This window comes from Phyllopteryx taeniolatus, chromosome 3 (assembly GCF_024500385.1).
Source record: "Phyllopteryx taeniolatus isolate TA_2022b chromosome 3, UOR_Ptae_1.2, whole genome shotgun sequence".
Classification (NCBI taxonomy): domain Eukaryota; kingdom Metazoa; phylum Chordata; class Actinopteri; order Syngnathiformes; family Syngnathidae; genus Phyllopteryx; species Phyllopteryx taeniolatus.
Genome location: NC_084504.1, coordinates 21635038 through 21656071, shown reverse-complemented (window position 1 = coordinate 21656071; position 21034 = coordinate 21635038). Strand labels below are relative to the sequence as shown.

The 21034-nt window shown below is 40.2% G+C and overlaps 4 protein-coding genes across 4 annotated transcripts; 3 read left to right on the top strand and 1 right to left on the bottom strand.

Annotated features, from left to right (window-relative positions):
• The first annotated feature begins 484 nt into the window (after positions 1–484).
• On the top strand, positions 485–2543 carry c3h22orf39 (chromosome 3 C22orf39 homolog). The gene is made up of 3 exons (XM_061767597.1): positions 485–602; positions 1058–1225; positions 2197–2543. The coding sequence occupies exons 1-3, from the start codon at positions 573–575 to the stop codon at positions 2326–2328; spliced, it is 330 nt and encodes a 109-aa protein (XP_061623581.1). The 5' UTR covers positions 485–572; the 3' UTR covers positions 2329–2543.
• On the bottom strand, positions 2492–6449 carry mrpl40 (mitochondrial ribosomal protein L40). The gene is made up of 5 exons (XM_061767593.1): positions 6255–6449; positions 6047–6127; positions 5439–5594; positions 3667–3748; positions 2492–3585 (listed from the first exon to the last, which is right to left on the bottom strand). Exons 1-5 carry the CDS (start codon positions 6314–6316, stop codon positions 3358–3360), a joined length of 609 nt encoding a protein of 202 aa, XP_061623577.1. The 5' UTR covers positions 6317–6449; the 3' UTR covers positions 2492–3357.
• An 11-nt stretch (positions 6450–6460) lies between these two features.
• On the top strand, positions 6461–13115 carry acaa2 (acetyl-CoA acyltransferase 2). Its single transcript, XM_061767589.1, has 10 exons — positions 6461–6769; positions 7732–7898; positions 7986–8114; positions 8635–8751; positions 8843–8990; positions 9854–10029; positions 10447–10576; positions 10660–10730; positions 12320–12474; positions 12566–13115. The coding sequence occupies exons 1-10, from the start codon at positions 6754–6756 to the stop codon at positions 12645–12647; spliced, it is 1191 nt and encodes a 396-aa protein (XP_061623573.1). The 5' UTR covers positions 6461–6753; the 3' UTR covers positions 12648–13115.
• Positions 13116–15752: 2637 nt separating this feature from the next.
• Positions 15753–21028, top strand: rpl6 (ribosomal protein L6). The gene is made up of 6 exons (XM_061767580.1): positions 15753–16505; positions 16587–16685; positions 17626–17769; positions 19382–19430; positions 19508–19692; positions 20844–21028. Exons 1-6 carry the CDS (start codon positions 15768–15770, stop codon positions 20994–20996), a joined length of 1368 nt encoding a protein of 455 aa, XP_061623564.1. The 5' UTR covers positions 15753–15767; the 3' UTR covers positions 20997–21028.
• Positions 21029–21034: the final 6 nt, after the last annotated feature.

The following is a 21034-nucleotide window of genomic DNA, read 5'->3' as shown; positions in this document are numbered from 1 at the left end:
TAAAGCGTAAAGTAATGTTTTTGTTTGTTTTAACATTGGGTTGTGTTATACTTCCGGCCTATAAGTGTTTTAATGCAAATGTTAACTGTAAGTGCACCTTAACGACTGCGTTAGCGTACTCGTACTTTCGTACAGATTCGTGTTACGTTAACCCCGTGCTCACAACTCTCGTACAGATTCGTGTTACGTCAGCCACGTGCTCACAGTTGCGTTTAGGTGTATGTGGGAATTTTGAGTTGCACTCATAATTAAACTACAGTACTATGTTCTCGTAATGCTATGACAGTTTTCCCGGAAGAACCGAACTTTTGTTTTATGAACATTTTCACTCATATTACGCTGGTGTTCTCGTAACCTTTCCGTGTTTCGGACAAGCTGAAAGTCACAATACTCTTTCAACATTTTTTTAAATGTGTGATTCAAATCATATACAATTATTTTGTTAAGCATCTTACCAAGATTTAACTGAATGCATTCATATTCATAGCTGCAAAATTATACAGGCCGACGGGAAGCACCGCAAAAAAACAAGGGTAATTGAATGCGTCTATCGTTAGCACCGCAGGCTAGAAATGGAGAGGTCTGAAGAGAGACAATGGAGGGTAAAATACATTTACTTGCTAAACTGGTCATTTATTGAGCTAGTGGTGTTCTCGGCGGTCCGTACTATAATAGGTTTACAGAGTTACTGTAATAAAGTCTTAAGAAATGACGTGCTAGTGTTGCTAATATGGCTACGTTTGCGCCTCGCCATGTCAGACTGACTTAGGCATTCATTTGGTTTATAAAAATGCCATTGAATGTGTGTTATTACCAGACAAACATCCACGTAAATACTTCATCTTGAATATATTGTAGAATTGGTGTTAAAAACAGCCATGTATTTTAAAATTCAATTTAGGGGTTAACGTACTGGTAAAGTAAATTAACTTAAAATTGTTGTAATTGTTTGGCTTTAAATAGTTAATGGCCGTGCGATTCCAGCTGCAAACATTTCCTAAAAACATGCAATGGGGGAAGGAGAAAAAAAAACAACATTCCTGGCTTTGTGTTGCAGACACCAAGGGACTGCAGTGACTACTGGAGTGAATACAGACACTGCAAGAGCTTGTGGAATCGTTTCCATCACTACTACACTTACGGTAGCTCTCCATCTTGTCAGCAGTGGAAAGAGGACTACTACAACTGCCAAGCATGCGAGAACAACACAAGCACTGAGGCAAAGGTGAAAATATTGTACATTAGACATCTCATTCATTTTTCTGGATTTGTCGGATGAATATAGGTCAAATCATATTTTTTCGGGATGCTCCGATACCACTATTGGTGCCAATACTCTTAAGTCTGTACTCGTAAAAATGGTCTGATACTTCTGCTTATATGTTAACATAAACATGGATGACAACACTTTTAGCCGATTGCAATTTATACTCTGGAAAATGGATGCAGATGACAGATGCAGGGGTATCGGTCATCTCTAAAATTCATTTTTGTATTCCTTAAACTAGTCTAAAACAGTAAAGCTGCACACAAAAAGTATTTTTTTTTCTGACAAAAAAAGTAGCCCTATTGAAATAATTTTTTTTTAGCGTGCATTCATCTTTACAATTCTTTGTTAGCATTCAATTTGGACTACTGGTTTCTGTCTACCAGATGGCACTACTTTTCCCCATTCAAAGAATGCAGCAAATACTTTATGTACTCATTTTACTCTTTTCTGTAAGGCTGCCTTGCTACTGAAATTATTAGCCTGTGTTGCTATGGTGTGTATGTAAATAGTAAATATGTGTCTTTAAAGTCCACACTGTGTTCTTACTGAATTCAATAATAAAGGGTTAAATCCCCAAAATAGAATTACTTTTTGATATGTATATTTCAGGTCCAAGTAGTTTTAAAAGATTTAAAATGTAACCATTTAATGTATCATTTAATATAAAGTACTCATCCCATGTCATATTTTTACAGCAGATTAATGGAAAAAAATATTCCCATGAAAAAAAAATTTAGTAATGCAAATGTAATTATGTCAAAAAACAATATTTGATGTGTATTATATAGACCGAAGTAGTTTTAAAACCAACATAAAATGAAAAATATTAATATGATATTTTAACAGGACTTTCTGATAAGATGACAATTTATGGAAGAATTAGAGAGGACTTCATCACCTAATTGGGATTCCAATCTGTGTAACAGGAAGCACTGCAGAGAAGTGAAAGGAACAGAGTAGCAGAACAGAGGAAGTTCCCCCCAGTGTGGGAGCTGAGACGAGACCCCCCCAGTGACTGGCACCTGCCCCTCAACCATGAAAAACCTCAGGACTCTTAAACTGTCAAGGACAAAGGATGCTGTAACTGACTGTAAAAGAAATAATGTACTGTATATACCACAACTGAGTTTTGAGTACTAAACACTTGGGAATTTTACTCAGGTTATTCCACATTGCTGTTTTTTTGTACAATATGTAGCTCTGCAGTCCTTTAGACAATAATTAAAAAAAAACATTTATTAAATCAAGATATGTCTAACATCATCAAAGGACACATTTGCTTCATAACTTGAATTTTAAAAAAGATTACGTGTTTCTTTTGGTTTTAAGTAGATACGCCAACACAGTCTGGCAACCCAGCTAACAGACGTGCCTACATGGTGGCCATGTTGGGGAGGTAAGCCTTCCCATCCATCCTGGCAACATGGGTCCTTTGGGTTTCTTGCTGTTCACATGGAATGTGCAGACAAATTTGACCTCCCTTGCTTAGCGTATTCTCATCTACGGGGTACACCCTGGACTGGTCAACAGCCACAGGGCACATAGAGGTATCAATCCGACAGGCCATCGGCACTCAAACGTTTAGGCTTTGCAGTTTTTGTAAGCACATCATTCCCTTGCCCACGTCTTACCAACAGTAGAGACAGTTTGTGAAGTTTTATGGCCGTCACACTGCCCTAACGTTTCGTCCAATTTACACCATCCATGGCAAGTTTCTCCCCTGCACCCGGAGGGTCGCTTGTTCGTGTGTCCCTGGGCAAGACACTTAACCCACACTGCCTACAAATGAATGCGGTTGGATGTTCGGAGGTGCTTGGAGGGGCCGTAGGCACTCACTGTTAAATACTCTTCCTTGGCTCTGCGTGAGTCCTACTGTAGAAGTTTAGTGTAGTTTATCAAGAACAGATCCTGTTTTGAGAAACTTGCCATTTACACTGTCAAATACAACAAACATTTACAGATTTTCATTTGTTTTAAACATCGGCATATTTATTGCATAATTAAAAATGTTTTGTTGATCTAGCAATTGAAATCTGTTCTTGTCGCCATAAAAAACAAAATTACACAAGAAAAACATACACAGCTCATCACTGTGTGTAGACTTTCGTGACATCAGTGTACTTTCCATCAGGCGCTTCGTAGTTGGTCTTTGGCGGCGTGTATACGGGGCCCTCGTGGGAGAAAGGGAACAGGAGGGGGTCTGGCTTCAGCGCCGCTTGGTAAAGCTCCTCAGATTCAGCTTTGAGCTCATCCAGAGCCTCCTTCTGGGATTCCAGGGCAAGCTCGATGGCTTGCATCTCAGCCAAGTGTTGCTCCTGCAAAAAACAGACGTAACGTAGCCCATAAAATGAATGTGCACGGTAACAATTTTGCTCTTCTGGAAGGAAAGTGATTACGTGTTTGTATCGACCCCACTCCTTCAGTAGCCGAGCTCGGCTTTCGCTTTCATCGAAAGACAGCCTGGGAGCGGAACGGACCCTTTGTAAAAAAAAAAAATAATAATAATAAATTCAAAATTCAGTATTAGCAGGCAAGAAGCTAAGGAAGTACAACCCCAATTCCAATGAAGTTGGGATGTTGTGTTAAACATAAATAAAAACAGAATACAATGATTTGCAAATCATGTTCGGCCGATATTTAATTGAATACACTACAAAGACTATATTTAATGTTCAAACTGATAAACTTTATTGTTTTTAGCAAATAATCATTAACTTAGAATTTCATGGCTTGGATTCTTTCCCATTCTTGCTTGATGTACAGCTTCAGCTGTTCAACAGTCCGGGGTCTCCGTTGTCGTATTTTACGCTTCATAATACGGCACACATTGTCAATGGGAGACAGGTCTGTACTGCAGGCAGGCCAGTCTAGTACCCGCACTCTTTTACTACGAAGCCATGCTGTTGTAACACGTGCAGAATGTGGTTTGGCATTGTCTTGCTGAAATAAGCAGGAATGTCCATGAAAAAGACGTTGCTTGGATGGCAGCATATGTTTCTTCAAAACCTGTATGTACCTTTCAGCATTGATGGTGCCTTCACAGATGTGTAAGTTACTCATGCCATTGGCACTAACACAACCCCATACCATCACAGATGCTGGCTTTTGAACTTTGCGTCCATAACAGTCCGGATGGTTCTTTTCCTCTTTTACGTCCACAATTTCCAAAAACAATTTGAAATGTGTACTCGTAGGACCACAGAACACTTTTCCACTTTGCATCAGTCCATCTTAGATGAGCTCGGGCCCAGAGATGCCGGCGGCGTTTATGGATGTTGTTGATAAATGGCTTTTGCTTTGCATAGTAGAGTTTCAAGTTGCACTTACAGATGTAGCACCGAACTGTATTTACTGACATTGGTTTTCTGAAGTGTTCCTGAGCCCATGTGGTGATATCCTTTACACATTGATGTCAGTTTTTGATCCAATGCCCCCTGAGGGATCGAAGGTCACAGGCATTCAATGTTGGTTTTCGTCCTTGCCGCTTACATGCAGTGATTTCTCCAGATTCTTTGAACCTTTTGATGATATTATGGACCGTAGATGACGAATTCCCTAAATTCCTTGCAATTGTACGTTGAGGAACATTGTCCTTAAACTGTTTGACTATTTTCTCACGCACTTGTTCACAGAGAGGTGAACCTCGCCCCATCTTTGCTTTTGAATGACTGAGCAATTCAGGGACGCTCCTTTTATACCCAATCATGGCACCTACCTGTTCCCAATTAGCCTGTTCACCTGTGCGATGTTCCAAACAGGTGTTTGATGAGCATTCCTCAACTTTCTCAGTCTTTTTTGCCACCTGTCCCAGCTTTTTTGGAACGCGTTGCAGCCATAAAATTCTAAGTTAATGATTATTTGCTAAAAACAAAGTTTATCAGTTTGAACATTAAATATCTAGTATTTGTAGTTATTTAATTAAATAAAGGTTGAACATGATTTGCAAATCATTGTAATCTGTTTTTATTTATGTTTAACACAACATCCCAACTTCATTGGAATTGGGGTTGTACATTTGGAATCTTTGAGATTGAACATAATTCAACCAGAAAGCTGGTTGAAGTTTTTAGAATTTCAAACAAATTAACCACAGAAAATATAATTAATCTATATAAACTGTCACCATTTGAAACCCTTTATGCGACATGCAAGGAGAAACAAATTGCACCTGGTCTCATCCAAACATTTAGCTGGAGTGACAAAGTCCTCGATGGGGATGAACTCAGGTGGAACCCTCTCCAACTTCTTCAGCTTCTTCTTCAGCCTCTCCCTCATCATCAGCTCTCTTCTGGGGTCCACTTTCTTCTTCTTCTTGGGCTCCGCACTTAAAGAAAGGACACACAATGGCAAAATAAAAAAACAGTTTAAGGACGTATTATATTTACCGATAATACTTAAAACAGATCTGCAAAAGACAATACAGTATGTTTACAATAATGCTCAAGGCTGTTTGTTTATATACATTTGACATTACTTTTATTTTAGACAGAACAGACAGTAAAGCATGAATTCATGATGCAGAAACTTTTTTGTACTTTACATTCGACTTACTTATGCTATTTGTTTTCATAAAATAAAATCCTGTAGTGCTATTTTTTATTTATTTTTTTAGAAAACCATTTTTTTTTTAGGGCTGGAACAGATTAATGGCTTTTTAATGTTTTCATTGGGGGAAAGATTATTTGAGATGACACTATCTTGCTAAAACTACATTTGTTTCTCTTTTCAGTGAAATTCTGACCCTGTGATTACAATCTTCTCCAGAATAAATCCCACCTGAGAGGAGCAGACGTCCTTAGTGTCATCATCGCAGTAAACCAAGGACTGCTAACGCCACCTTTTTCTGTCGAAACAACCCTAACAAGCCACACACAGCAGGGAAAACATTAGGGAAGGCCAAACAATCTCCAGAAGCAATTGTCAATTGAATAACCTTTAGCCGTAAGTGGCTAGCCTCTCGTGAGATATAGCTTCCTAAACTTACCCCGTCGGAGCTTTCTGTCGGACTAATATCCTACCGATACAACGAAATACAGCCGCTGCCATGTATTTGAGGTTGATCAGTTGACTCAAAAGCAATAGTGGAGCTATAAGAGAAGAAAGAAAGACAAATTCACATTACATTACTTCACTGGGCAATGAGGCGACGCGTGTTGATGACGTAAAAACAGCGAGCTTTCATTTTGGAACCACTTATTCGCGAATTTCGTGCAGCGTAAATATCAGCTTGAATTTTGCTTCCCTTGTGTACTCCAAATAACTATCAATGACTATTAATATTTTTAAAATTCGTATTAGGAGCTTAATTTAGTTTTTTTTGGCGACATTGCTATCGAATCTGTTGTGGTCGGTAAAAAGATAGATTCCGCATGATTATTTAGGGGAAAGGTCGCACAGTGTGGGATTTTTATATGAGTGCTCACTATTTGAAGCGTACACGAGAACAACTAGTCAACAGTTAGATTCCGACTTTGTTCGTTATCATGTCACTGCTCAGAGGTAAGTACACTTGAAAAAAAAAATTATAATAATCAAAGCCAAGTAAGCGAATCGGCGTGTCTGAATGAAATGCATCAATGGTATTGTTTGACAGTTTTCGTGGCAATGTACTAAAGACAAATCTGTGGAGATTTTTACAAAACGAGGAGTAGATTTTAACGATTTTTAAATAAAAAATCTTACCTCACTTAATACACCTCCAGATAGACTGCAAATTGGGGAATAAATTGAAAAGAGACTTTGTAGATGCCCTGTAATAAATTGAAAAGAGACTTTGTAGATGCCCTGTAAAACACTCATTCATTTAGAATTTGACATTTTTGTCGTTTATTTATAGTTAAACTTAATCTGATCTTTTATTCTATATACTGTATTTATTACTAACGAAGAAGAGCCCCTCGTTATTATGTTGAAAGCGCTGCGGTCACCTCAAGAGGTAAATGTAAAATTCTACCTGCCACACAAGCTGTGATACACATAAACATAAATATTTAATCAGTTATTAAACATCAGTGTTGACAAGGTTACATTAAAAAATAATTAGTTGCTAGTTACTTCAACTAAAAAGGAACTGATTTAGATAGAGGTTTACAAATTATAAAAGTAGGGAAAGTAACTATTGCGTTACTCTCTTGTGCATTTTAAATGAATTTGAGCGGTAGAAGTCCATCCCGACTTAATACAATTACTAACAGAAACAGTGTATACAAATAGTAACTATTTTAATGTCGCTGTGGAGCGAAACGGGTCTAGATACCAATTGAATATCATGTATTAAATGAATGTACTGCACACAACATACCTGGCATGAGACAAAATGAGTGGGGTGGGAAAATCAACCTCGCCAGTCACAGGAAATGACCTTTGACCCTTTTCTAGTTGTCTTTTGAATAGTCAACTGTTCTCAGGACTGAAAGGCAATGGTGGATGATATTTAAACCATGCTGCCGTTTTGTTGCCAGGGGTCTTCATTGTAGCCGCCAAGCGCACTCCATTCGGCACCTACGGCGGCGTCCTGAAGGATCACAGTGCAACAGACCTGGCCGAGCATGCGGCCAAAGCGGCCCTGGCGGCGGGCGGTGTAGCGCCCGAGCTCATCGACAGCGTCATCGTGGGGAACGTCATGCAGGTGTTTAACCGCTCCAGATTACAACCACACTAAATTATGTACAGTATAGGTTACATGTTTTTATGTGTTCGTTTCAATTCCTTCCAGAGCTCAGCAGACGCCCCCTACATCGCACGCCATGTTGGTCTGAGGTGTGGCGTTCCCATCCCGGTGCCCGCTCTCACTGTCAATAGGCTGTGTGGCTCTGGTTTCCAGTCGATCATCAATGGGGCTCAGGTGAGACCGACTCATGGAACACGCACGTTCGGCTGAAGTAAAATGACTGACCAGTGTTTTTATATCCATACAGTACACTCTCTGGATACTTCATTTAGCACATATCTAATGATGGCCAATGCGAAACCTGTATTAACCATTCTGCCTTTACAAAGATAAACCTGCAAGTGTGCACACCCTCTTATAACTGGAGATGTGGCTGTGTTCAACATTAACCAACCACTTTCAAACTCATGTTAAATGGGAGTTAGCATACACCTACCACCTTTTAAAGTCCCTAGTGTCTGATTGATCAGCCATTCTAGTAGGCTTCTCCTGACATTTGTTTTGCTTTCGAGCAGAAGCCTGAAGGTTATGTACTAACACTGACTGGTATTTGAAACTGTTCATAATTCTTCCACCTTGACGAAGGCCCCAGTTCCAGCTTAAGAAAAAAAAGCTCGTATTTATTTTACACATATGCAGAATGAGTTTGTTTTTCATAGAGAAAAAAATATTGTGTTACCTTGTGTGTTTGCAGGAGATTTGTGTGAAGGACTCAGAAGTGGTGTTGTGTGGTGGTTCAGAGAGCATGAGCCAGGCTCCGTACGCCGTTCGCAACATTCGATTCGGTACAAAGTTTGGACTCGATCTCAAGGTTGGATTTGTCTTCCACATCATACTTCACAAAGACACAAACTTTAACATTTTTTTTTTTTACTAAGTTCTCTCAATGCCTTGATTGACAGCTGGAGGACACCTTGTGGGCGGGGTTGACTGACCTACACGTAAAAATCCCGATGGGCATTACAGCAGAAAACCTGGCTGAGAAGTACAAAATAACACGAGAGGATTGTGACAACTACGCGTACCAGTCGCAGCAAAGATGGAAAGCAGGTCAGAGGATCTTACACTTTGCCTGCCACCTCACACACACAATGTTCATCTTGCATAAAGTAGCTCAAATACATGATACGAAATTAATTTGTTCTGGTAACATTATGACTTTTTCCCATATTATTAAAATTGTCTTCTTGTTACATTTTGCTTTTTCTAATAGCCAACTTTATTTTTATAATGACTGTGACCGTTTGGTCTAAGATTAAGGCTCGGTGCCGCAGGACTTTGTTTTTAAGAAGTATATTTTAATTAGAAAATACTTTAATTTTAATTGCATTATTATTTTATAATTTATTGTTTTCTGTTTTAATTTCACAAAATGCCACATTTTTTCCATGGAAAATTACAACTTTTTTTGACTTACCATCCCTATTTTTTTATTCTTGTAATGTTACAGCTTTACAAACAAAACAAAAAAAAATTATTCTTGTAAATGTTACAAAATGTTTGTTGTAATGGAGCCATGCGTAATGTTAAAATTTTCCTTGTAATGTGACTTTTTTTCTGAAATAAATACATTGTTGTATTGGTAATACAAGTTTATGCTTGCAAAACTGCAACTTTTTCTCATAGCATTATGACTTACACATATTACAACTTTATTCTAGTAGTCTAATTTTAAGCACAATAGTACCGATATACCATCACATTACCTTTTTTCTTGTAACATTGCAACTTTTCTCAAAATATTTTATGCTTTCCCCCCCCAACTTATTCTTGTAACATTTTTACATAATAATACAACTTTACTAATATAACTTAACAACGTTTTTTCCCACATCATTTTTTACGAGAGAGACTAACACTCCTTTGTAGTGAAGCACATTCTTTGTATTGTAAATATTTTGCTTTTTCCTCAGCTCACGAGGCTGGCCGCTACACTGCAGAAATCGCTCCAATTGATCTGAAATCAAAGAAAGGCCAAGTGTCCATGGCTGAGGATGAACACCCTCGTCCTCAGACCACAATGGAACAGATGGCTAAACTTCCTACCGTCTTCAAGAAGGGAGGCACCGTTACTGCTGCTAATGCTTCAGTGAGTCCTTACCACCATTTTGACTCCTGGAAAACGGATGTTCCAGGTCATTTTTATGTGGAAACCATGAAGGCACACATACTTCCGGGTGGCAATGGCTCCAATGGAACCACAAGTAAACCAACCGTCCTATGTCATTTGAAAACAAGGTAAACGGCTTGGATGATTATTTTAGCCTTCCTCAGGTAAAAAAACAACAACAACAACCTTTTGGGGCATATCTAGTGGCGCAACCTCAAACTCAAATTTTTGTCCACGCTACAGTTCAGGTCAGCGGTAGCCACTAAATTTTTTGCCACCCAGAAGTACCCTGGCGCCTATTGTGTACAAACATTAGGAAATGGGCTATTGCGATTAAATATTTGCATATGATATCCAGTGTTTGTTCAGTTCCACTAAACTAAACTAATGCCTCAGGGCGTGTCAGACGGTGCTGCTGCATTGGTGATTGCCAGCGAGGATGCACTCAGTCAACACAAGCTCACTCCACTGGCCAGAATTGTGGCCTATCATGTGTCGGGCTGCGACCCGAGCATCATGGGAATCGGTAAGTCGTGCTCATGTGAAGAATATAGCGAAGTGTTCATTTGAAATGGAAACAAACGAATAAAAAACGTTTTAATCATGCAGGCCCCGTTCCGGCCATCACAGAGGCTCTGAAAAAAGCCGGACTATCGCTTAGTGACATGGACCTGGTGGAGGTCAGTTACTGAGTTACTGAAGTTAAAGTCTGTTCATCAATTATTTATATCTCTTATTCTGTTTAAAGGACACCTTTTTCTTCTTTTTTTTACTGTATAGAATACATAAGTCAATTTCCACAATATGCTCCCTTTAATATAATGGGAAAGCTGAAGCCTATCCTAGCTGACTATAAAAAGATTCTAGTATATTATTGAGTCGTATAATTTTATTGACACTCAGTGTTTCTAATATTTAGGCTCTCATGCAGCTAAATAAGGTAACCAAAATATTCAAAGCCTCTCCCGGAATGGTGCAGCGCAATTGTACACCACTGCAAACTACAACTACAATATTAAAGGAATACAAAACTGAGCATTATTATCTTTTTAAATACAGATTTTCTGTTAAGGTATACACTTTTGGCCACTTCTGGTATGTGCAATATGTGCGGCATTTCTGGGATGGTGGCAAAGCGCATCCCCTTAAAAAAATATTTTAAAAAGGTTTTCTGTCGGCATCTTGACACGTACAGTAAATCTTTGAGATTCGTATAGGGAATTTGCACGTTCTTGTGGAGAAGTTATGAGTGATCTTCAAGGATTTAAAAAAAAATAAAGTCAAGTGAGAGTTGACGTCAAGGAAGTATGATGTCGTCGTTTTTGGAAGATTTTTGTATTTGGCGGTGGAGCAAAGGTTAGAAAGAACCTGAGAGTGCGATGGCCGCATTTGTATGTTCTTTCTTCGCCAAATGGTTAATGAAAACGCAAGCTAATCACAAGAGTCTCGCACAGGGTGCCATTCAAGCTCGGACCACCAATGACGGATACAATATAGTCATTCGTTACCATATCGTGATTTACTTATTGCAGGCTCAGTTTTTTTCTTACTGTACAGTAGAGTACAGTACTGTACAATTACTCAACTTCATTTTGCCTTTAAAGTGAACATTGTTAACTAATTGAATATAGCCTACCACCACTAGTTGGAATGAATTTTAATCCATAACAGGTGGTTTGGATAGAGGGAGTATAGAAACAACTCTTTCAATCACTTTTTGGAACAAATGATAACAAATTACAGTAACCAAAAGTACATTCTTAATACACCTGCTGGTAGCCTCAACTGACACTGTAAACCACAGTGGCTAATGCTTTAGCTAGGAAATAGCTGACTGACAGTACATACTCATATCTTCACGTCTACGTTACTCAACAGAGCAGACCATATACACATTCACAGCCATAGTTTCTATGGTGTAGAATGTGCGGATGGCGATCCAAGTAGACAAAAATAATACCTACAACCTATATGCATATACTGTATTGGTTGTTGGTGGTGTAGTGTAAGAAAGTGTAAGTGTATGGATGAAACTTTAAAATATATACAAATAATACCTTAAATTTTCTGAGCCGCTTCTCCTCACTCGGGTCGCGGGTGTGCTGGAGCCTATCCCAGCTAACATCGGGCAGGAGATACACCCTGAACTGGTTGCCAGCCAATCGCAGGGCACCTACAAACAAACAACCAATCGCATTCACATTCACACCTACGGGCAATTTAGAGTCTTCAATAATACCATAAATAATTAAGTTAATGTTTTACACAGGTGAATGAGGCTTTTGCTTCCCAGTACTTGGCTGTGTCCAAGGCCCTCGGACTGGATCCAGAAAAAAGCAACGTCAATGGCGGCGCTATTGCCATCGGACATCCTCTTGGCGCTTCGGGGGCTCGCATCACCGCTCACCTGGTTCATGAGCTCAGGTAGCGTGGTCATGGCAATATGTCCTATCATCAGGAGTTATTTCATCTGGGTCTGAATGATTTATTGATGTATTTATTTCGTCCGTGGCAGGCGACGAGGCGGCAAGTACGCCGTCGGATCGGCTTGCATCGGAGGCGGTCAAGGAATCGCCATCGTCCTCGAACAGTGCTGAGTGTGCTGCTGAACCGCTAAGAAAGAGGCATTCATACATGTCCACATTCATACAAAAGCTGCTTGCATACACATCACATGGCATTGTCATTTACAAGCATGAATGATTGATTCCTGGTTTATTCTGGGACATACCATCAAATAGATCATGATTTAAGGTCAGATTGTGTTTTCCTTTTACCAACATCAGTCAATTTATAAAAAAATTATGTATGACAAGTTGCAGTCCTGTGTTGCCTTACTTTGATAAATTAATGACTTCTTACTTTCTTGGTATTACACCCTAATGGATCATTTTGTGTTTATTTGAACTCTTGGGATACATTAAATTGCATACATGGGTGTGTATAGTAAACAATTGCCATGTATTTTGATCACTCAATCAATGATCATTAGTACTTTTCATCTGAAATATTTTGTATTTCTTTGTTGGGTTGTTGTGTTCTTAATAAATGACATGTTTGGAAAATGTTTTTTTTTTCTTACTCCTAGCACCTGTGTCAGTCCTCAAAGATATTAAAATTGTATTTATACTACCACTAGATCACGTGCTGCTTAGGATGTGAAATGTGTAATATTAATTAATAATGTAACATTACAACAAAAAGATGTTCCAAGTGCAATATAGCACTAAATTCTTGCCATCAGTAATTCAATATAATCTGAGAATATAATGAAAAATTGCCAAATGATTGACCGGTGACCAGCCCAGGGTGCACCCCACCTCTCGCCCAAAGTCAGCTGGGATAGGCTCCAGCTCACCCGTTACATTAATGGGGACGTGGTAGAAACGGAAAGAAGGAAATGAAAAATTAGCTTGACTTGATCGGGTCTTGTTTTAAATGTACTCCCATGTTTTTGAGAGAAAGCTAGATTTTGTAGTGTACTTCTTTTCCTTTCGGCTTGTCCCTTTAGCCACAGCGCGTCATCCTTTTCCATGTAAGCCTATCTCCCGCATCCTCCTCTCGAACACCAACTGCCCTCATGTCTTCCCTCACGACATCCATCAACCTTCTCTTTGGTCTTCCTCTAGCTCTCTTCCTGGCAGCTCCATCCTCATCATCCTTCTACCAATATACTAACTATTTCTCCTCTGGACGTGTCCAAACCATCGACGTCTACTCTCTCTAACTTTGTCTCCAAAACATCGAACCTCGGCTGTCCCTCTGATGAGCTCATTTTTAATTTTATCCAGTCCTCCACCCTTGCTATCTCTTCTCCCTGTAGCCTCACTCTTCCCTCACCACCCCTCTCATTCATGCACATATATTCTGTTTTACTTCGCCTAATCTTCATTCCTCTGGTTTCCAGTGCATGCCTCCATCTTTCTAACTGTTCCTCCACCTGCTCACTGCTTTCACTGCAGATCACAATGTCATCTGCAAACATCATGGTCCACGGGGATTCCAGTCTAACCTCATCTGTCAGCCTATCCATCACCACTGCAAACAGGAAGGGGCTCAGGGCTTAACAGTCCCACCTCCACCTTAAATTCGTCTGTCACACCTACAGCACGCCTCACCACTGTTCTGCTGCCCTCGTACATGTCCTGTATTATTCTAACATACTTCTCTCCCACTCCAGACTTCCGCATGCAGTACCACTGTTCCTCTCTTGGTACTCTGTCATAGGCTTTCTCTAGATCCACAAAGACACAATGTAGCTCCTTCTGACCTTCTCTGTACTTTTCCATCAACATCCTCAAGGCAAATAATGCATCTGTGGTACTCTTTCTAGGCATGAAACCATACTGTTGCTCGCAAATACTCACTTCTGTCCTGAGTCTAGCCTCCACTACTCTTTCCCATAACTTCATTGTGTGGCTCATCAACTTAATTCCTCTATAGTTCCCACAGCTCTGCACATCACCCTTGTTCTTGTAGTGTACAACAAATTTAAATTTGAAAATTTGCCACGATAGTTGCTCATAAAATTGAACTTTTCAAGTGAAACTACAATGACCAGAAGATGCTTGTTGTGACGTCATCACGCTGCGTCATTAAACGCGTCACTTCCCCGGATGTCGTTCTTTTTTTCATAGCAGAGGTAAGGCTACATTGCTTTCGTTCTTCGATGTGAATCAAATCCATCCCAATCACCGTTATCGCAGTAGTGTTATGCTCTGAAAATACGACAACATGAATCTACGTGCTTAGAGTGTGCGCCGTATGTGTGCATTACTTGTTAATACGCAAGGATGATCCGAATATACAGTTTGATGTATCGGTAGCCAGAGGCCGCCGGCTAGTTTCATATGGAGGCTAACAGAAACGTGTTAGAAAAGTCTGGTGTCATTGCGAGTTTAGCTGCATAAATGTATGATGTCAATTCATATAAACTGAATAGAGAAACCCCTAGTAGCATTTCAACTAGCTTCTCTACGGCTCGCAGCTAAATTTCAAGCCGACGCCGCTTGCTTATTTGTGGTGCGAGGGAAAGTTGTCATTTTTTTAGTGGTAGTATTAGGAAACGGACTTGTGTAGATATGTTTAATGTTTAACATTATACTAGAAATAAGGCAATCTTGCTTGGGGTTGTAGAGACTAGTCGACTACTGCTCCACAATTACGTTTAAAGCGTGACGTCGACTAGTCGCTAATTGCTAGTTTTTGGCTTGAGGAGGAGCCAGAGTGCGTTGAATCAAATTACTGTTTCCATAATTGTCTTTAAATTGTCTTTATATTGAATGCCAGTTTGAGTAACCTAAGGAGAATCAGTACAAGGGGAAAAAAGCCTATCGTGAGCAGGATCTTTAGAAATTTTTTGGGGTCACGCTATCAAAGGGGTAAAAGTGGGGAATTTTTCTACCGCACACGCAGAGGTCCATGATTTGCAAATGCCCCAAATATGAAAATCGCTGCTGTGGTGGGTCCAGAACAAGGATAGGGAATAAAATACAAATTCGTAGCAACTACTCAACATCGACTCTCATCACACAAGTGTTGACCTAATAACAAAATCTGAAGTTATGGAGCCCCTAATGCCTGCTTTTACTTGTTTGTTGTTGAATTTTTGAGCCATGAATTTCTCTTGCGGATCAATCAAGTATCCAAACAGCTTTTAATGTTATAGTATTTTATTTGGCATGCATTATATGTTGACTGTGCTGCATATTGACCTAATGACTCATGTGTTGCTGTGTCAGATGGCAGAGGGAGACAAAAACATGCCAGGTGGAGGCAAAAAGCTGCCAGGTGGAGACAAAAAGCTGCCAGGTGGAGACAAAAAGCTGGCTGGTGGAGACAAAAAGCTGGCTGGTGGAGACAAAAAGCTGGCTGGTGGAGACAAAAAGCTGGCTGGTGGAGACAAAAAGCAGGCAGGTGGAAACAAAAAGCAGGCAGGTGGAGACAAAAAGCAGGCAGGTGGAGACAAAAAGCAGGCAGGTGGAGACAAAAAGCAGGCAGCTGGAGACAAAAAGCAGGCAGCTGGAGACAAAAAGCAGGCAGCTGGAGACAAAAAGCAGGCAGCTGGAGACAAAAAGCAGGCAGGTGGAGACAAAAAGCAGGCAGGTGGAAACAAAAAGCAGGCAGGTGGAAACAAAAAGCAGGCAGGTGGAGACAAAAAGCTGCCAGGTGGAGACAAAAAGCTGCCAGGTGGAGACAAAAAGCTGCCAGGTGGAGACAAAAAGCTGCCAGGGGGAGACAAAAAGCTGCCAGGGGGAGACAAAAAGCTGCCAGGGGGAGACAAAAAGCTGCCAGGGGGAGACAAAAAGCTGGCAGGGGGAGACAAAAAGCTACCCAAGAAGGCGCACACGAGCCGTAACCCGGTCCTGGCCCGGGGTATCGGCCGTTACTCCCGCTCGGCTATGTACGCGCGCCGCGCTATGTACAAGAGGAAGACTAAGATGACCGAGACAAAGGTGAGGGTCACCACTGTCGGCGTTAACGTGTACTACAGGTTTATGCTGAATGAATGACACTGTGATGTGTCATGCTGTCAGGTGGAGAAGAAGCTCAAAACGAAACGCCGAACCGTAGTTGTCAAGACCGTTGGCGGTGACAAGAATGGAGGCACCCGTACTGTCAAGCTTCGCAAGATGGTATGGAGGGACAACACAGTTACGCTACACCAGTGATTCTCAAACTTCTGACACAAAGTACAACTTAAAAAAAACAAACTTGGCCATCATTGGTTGTTGTTACTCTACACTAGTGATTCTTAATAAATACAACTGAGCTGTAATTAGGGGGTCATTTCTTCCCTACCACTAGAGGGAGCAGGTGTACCACACTTTGAGAGTCTAAACTACACTCAAAAAGTTGGGAAATTTTGCTTTTGAGTGAAATTTCCGGATGAACCCAAGATGCACAATTTATCAGTGACCTGAAATTTGAATGTATTTGTCCAACTGTTCAATGCATACTTTTTGCGCAACTTGCTGTTCTCTAACAATCTTCTGAATGACAAAATTCGCAAAGTTTGATCCAGCAATGGACCAATACATTTACTGGTTCAATTAGAACATTAGTATTTAAACAGTGCTCTTCATTATGCTGTTGTCTTTTTGACATTATGTGACCAAAATGACACCTAACAATTGATCAACAGGACCTCGCCATTGCAAGGTTGTTAATAGAGGGAAGTGGCCACTTAGCTTAGTGTCACGGTGATAGAGAGACTGGAAGAGTCACAGAGAGGCATAGAAGTGGGCGTCCTTGGAACCTTTCGTGGATCAAACACCCGTTGTGTATTTTGCCGCTCAGCTCTATTGAAAACGGCAAGTTGTGCAAAAAGTCATGATCTGTAAAAGTTGTAGTGCATTTTAGGTTCATCCTGAAATTTCACCCAGAAGCCAAATATCCCTAACTTTTCGTGACTAGTTTATATCCCCAAAATACCTTTTTCTGCGTTTGTTTGTTACAGTGGAGATATATATATATATATATATATATATATATATATATATATATATATATATATATATATATATATATATATATATATATATATAATTTTTGTTGTTGTTCATGTCTGCGCAGCCCCGGTACTACCCCACAGAGGACGTCCCCCGCAAGTTGAGGAGCCACGGGAAGAAGCCCTTCAGCCAGCACAGGAGGCGGCTGCGCTCCTCCATCACACCGGGCACCGTCCTCATCCTGCTCACCGGCCGCCACCGCGGGAAGGTAGGGATTCGGAATGCATGGAGTTCTTGGTGTATGACGAAGATCCAAAGTAGTTACCCTGCATGCAGTATGTAACCTTTTTTTATATATATATATATATATATATATATATATATATATATATATATATACACACACACACACACACACAGGTTTTTCACTCAAGCCACTACTAGAGGAGATGGCACTTTGCTGATTAAGCCCATAAGCTCCTCTTAAGATATTTTTCAGTATTTGATCTTTATTTTGTCGACCCCCGACATTCCTGCGCCGGCCCACTTGGTGGCGCACCGAGAACATACGTAGCATAAATTACTGCATGGAGATGACACATTTTACCCAGCAATGGGCGGTGGAGCGGGGGCCCTCGTCTTTTGCCAATAGCTCACAAAACATGATCATGTTTCTGTAGCAGAAAACAATCATACAATAATTACTGTGTGAACTAAACCTCAATAATAATAATTGCCGCAAAGGAACAAAACCTATTTCCAAGGAACCTTGGCTGCCCAACAAGGCACCCGGCGTTAAATACGCACCGAAAAATGCATGCACAAACGCAGCAATGACAGGGAATGACTCACTCTGTCTCCAGTGTACGGCCGGGAATATTTCTCTATCTTCATCACAAATGCAGACAGTCTTCGATGATAAAAGAAAACAATAAAAGCCGTCTGCCGCAACCGAAATCCATAAGTCTTCCCGAGGACCCTTTTGCCGCCCATCAAGGTGCCTGAAGTAAAATAAACAAAGTTCAGCAATGTCCAAGCAGTGCATGCACAAAATGCAGCAGTATTGGTGAATTTGCAACTATTTCCTCTTCTTTTCCTCACTGGCTGTCCTTCAAAACAGAATAAAATGTTGAATTATCACATACAAGGGGCCCCCTACCTCATACCGAAGTGATATTTTCTGGTGTTGTAATATTGAATTCTAGCCAAATGGGTGACAGAAGTTACATCTTACAGCTTTGTCATAATTAGTCAATATCTGTATGAAAACACATTGTCATAAGTATAAAACAGTCCACTGAAAAACAGTAAGTACGGCGGTAACCTAGACACCTTATTGTGCCGCCTGTCGAGGTGTATTCTTATACCATTGCGCAAATTACCAATTCAATAACAAATGAATTAAAAAATATATATATTCATGAAAATGTAATCTTTAACTACAACGTAGGCACTTGTACCATGATTCTTGCTTAGGTTTTATATCAGCACTGTTCAATGGAAAAAAACGTGTTCTGTAATATACAATTGGATTTTCTTATCGAGTGAAATTTTTTCTTTTCCTTTGAAACCAGTACAATGCACCATTTGGAGGCTTTTTGATGAAGAGTGATTATCTCTAGGAAATGAAAAGCATGTCTTTTTTCCCTGCACACAGAACTGTTGGCTGAATAGACAAGTCAGACTACTGTAATCACACTTGCTTTTGCGAGTTATGAGGTGTGTACGCACGCACGCACAGGCAAATGTGTGAGGCAAAATGTTAGGTTGCCAGTTTTGTCACTTATTTGTTTAAATGACTGGAAAATTAGGATTCCTTAGTTTCCGGGTTGACTTCATTGAAGTTGGTCGCTGTCCAGTAAATGACTCTTTTCTTTTAGCGCGTGGTCTTCTTGAAGCAGCTCTCAAGTGGTCTCCTGCTTGTCACCGGTACGTTTGTTTGCAACATCCAATTTAAATTATAGCTACAAATAGCAATTTATTATTATTATTTTTTTTTTTGTAAGGCCCCCTTACCTTGAACAGAGTCCCCCTGCGCAGGAGTCATCAGAAGTTTGTCATCGCCACCACCACCAAAGTGGACATCACCGAGATGAAAATCCCCAAAACGCTCAATGACATCTACTTCAAGAAGAAGAAGCTGAGGAGACCGCGTCACCAGGAGGGTGAAATCTTTGACACAGAGAAGGAGGTAAATAAACTCTACTGGGGTCTAGTTTGTTTCTGAGAACTTGTGGAATGATTGCTAACTACTAGGCTTTACATGATCAGGATTTTTGGGGCCGATCAGCGAGTTTAAAAAAAAACGATAACTGATCACAAGATAGAGGAATGTGTCTATTTAAATGACCTGTTCATTTACTATATATACTTGTGTACTTAATTGCATTTACAATAATGTATCTTTGTTCGTCTATTTATGCCAGTGAGGCATAGTGACAGACAGAAAAAATGATAAATGGTCTTCTATTAGATGGCAGGAAGTAAATACAGTAATTAATGTATCCACTTTTTGTTTGTTCGTGTACCGTGAGATTTTTCAGTTGTGAAATATGTTCCTTGGCTTCATAAAGGCTGGAAATCACTGCTCTCGTCGTGTATTCTAATCAATCAGGTCAAACCAACATTAATGACAGAAATAATGGGTGCTACCTTACTGTAATTAAATTATTTTTAATTACTTCACCCACACCGAAACTTTCGAGGATGATTCCACAGAACGGCGGCATGTTTACGTCCGACCCTTCGTGCTAGCAGTAGCTTGCTAGGCTACATATTTTATTGCCTGCTTGTGAGCTGTATCGTATTAAAAGTACATGAACATACCTCAAGCAAGCCTTAAACTAACGTCTTCTGTCCTGAGCACTGGTGACCACCAACACACGTTTTCCCCCATTTTGTCCTTATAATAGTCGCCACGGTAACGAGTGTATCCAGTCGCATTTGAGTTAAGATAAAGCCCAATAATCGTAAAAAAAAATGGGATCCGGTGGTATCGGAATATAAGATTTTATTGCAGTAGTCTGACAGTGCAAATTTGTCTCTAGTTTGATCCGGACATTGTGTTGCCTGTTTTTTTTAATGACTTCATTGGCTGTCAGATAGTAGAGTACTACGTCAAAAGACATGCGACAAGGCTAAAAATAAACTAGCTTTTGGATTCAAATATACTGTGCACGCGGCGACGTGTAGTAAATGTCTTTTGAGTCATTGATCGGATCGGCGAATGACAAAGCCGATCAACACAAAATGCTAAATATCGGCTGATACCGATCAGTCCGATAAAATCTGTGTAAAGTCTAATAACTACCCCCACCTCCTTTTCCTTGTGTGTTTGTGTAGAAGTACCAGCTGACTGAGCAGAGGAAGGTAGACCAGAAGGCTGTGGACACTCAGCTCATGACACTTATCAAGAAAGTTCCCCAGCTCCGAGGATACCTGCGTGGTTCCTTCTGCCTTTCTAATGGCGTATTTCCTCACAAGCTGGTTTTCTAAGTGTGTTAATAAAAGTTAATCTTACACAGCTACTCTGT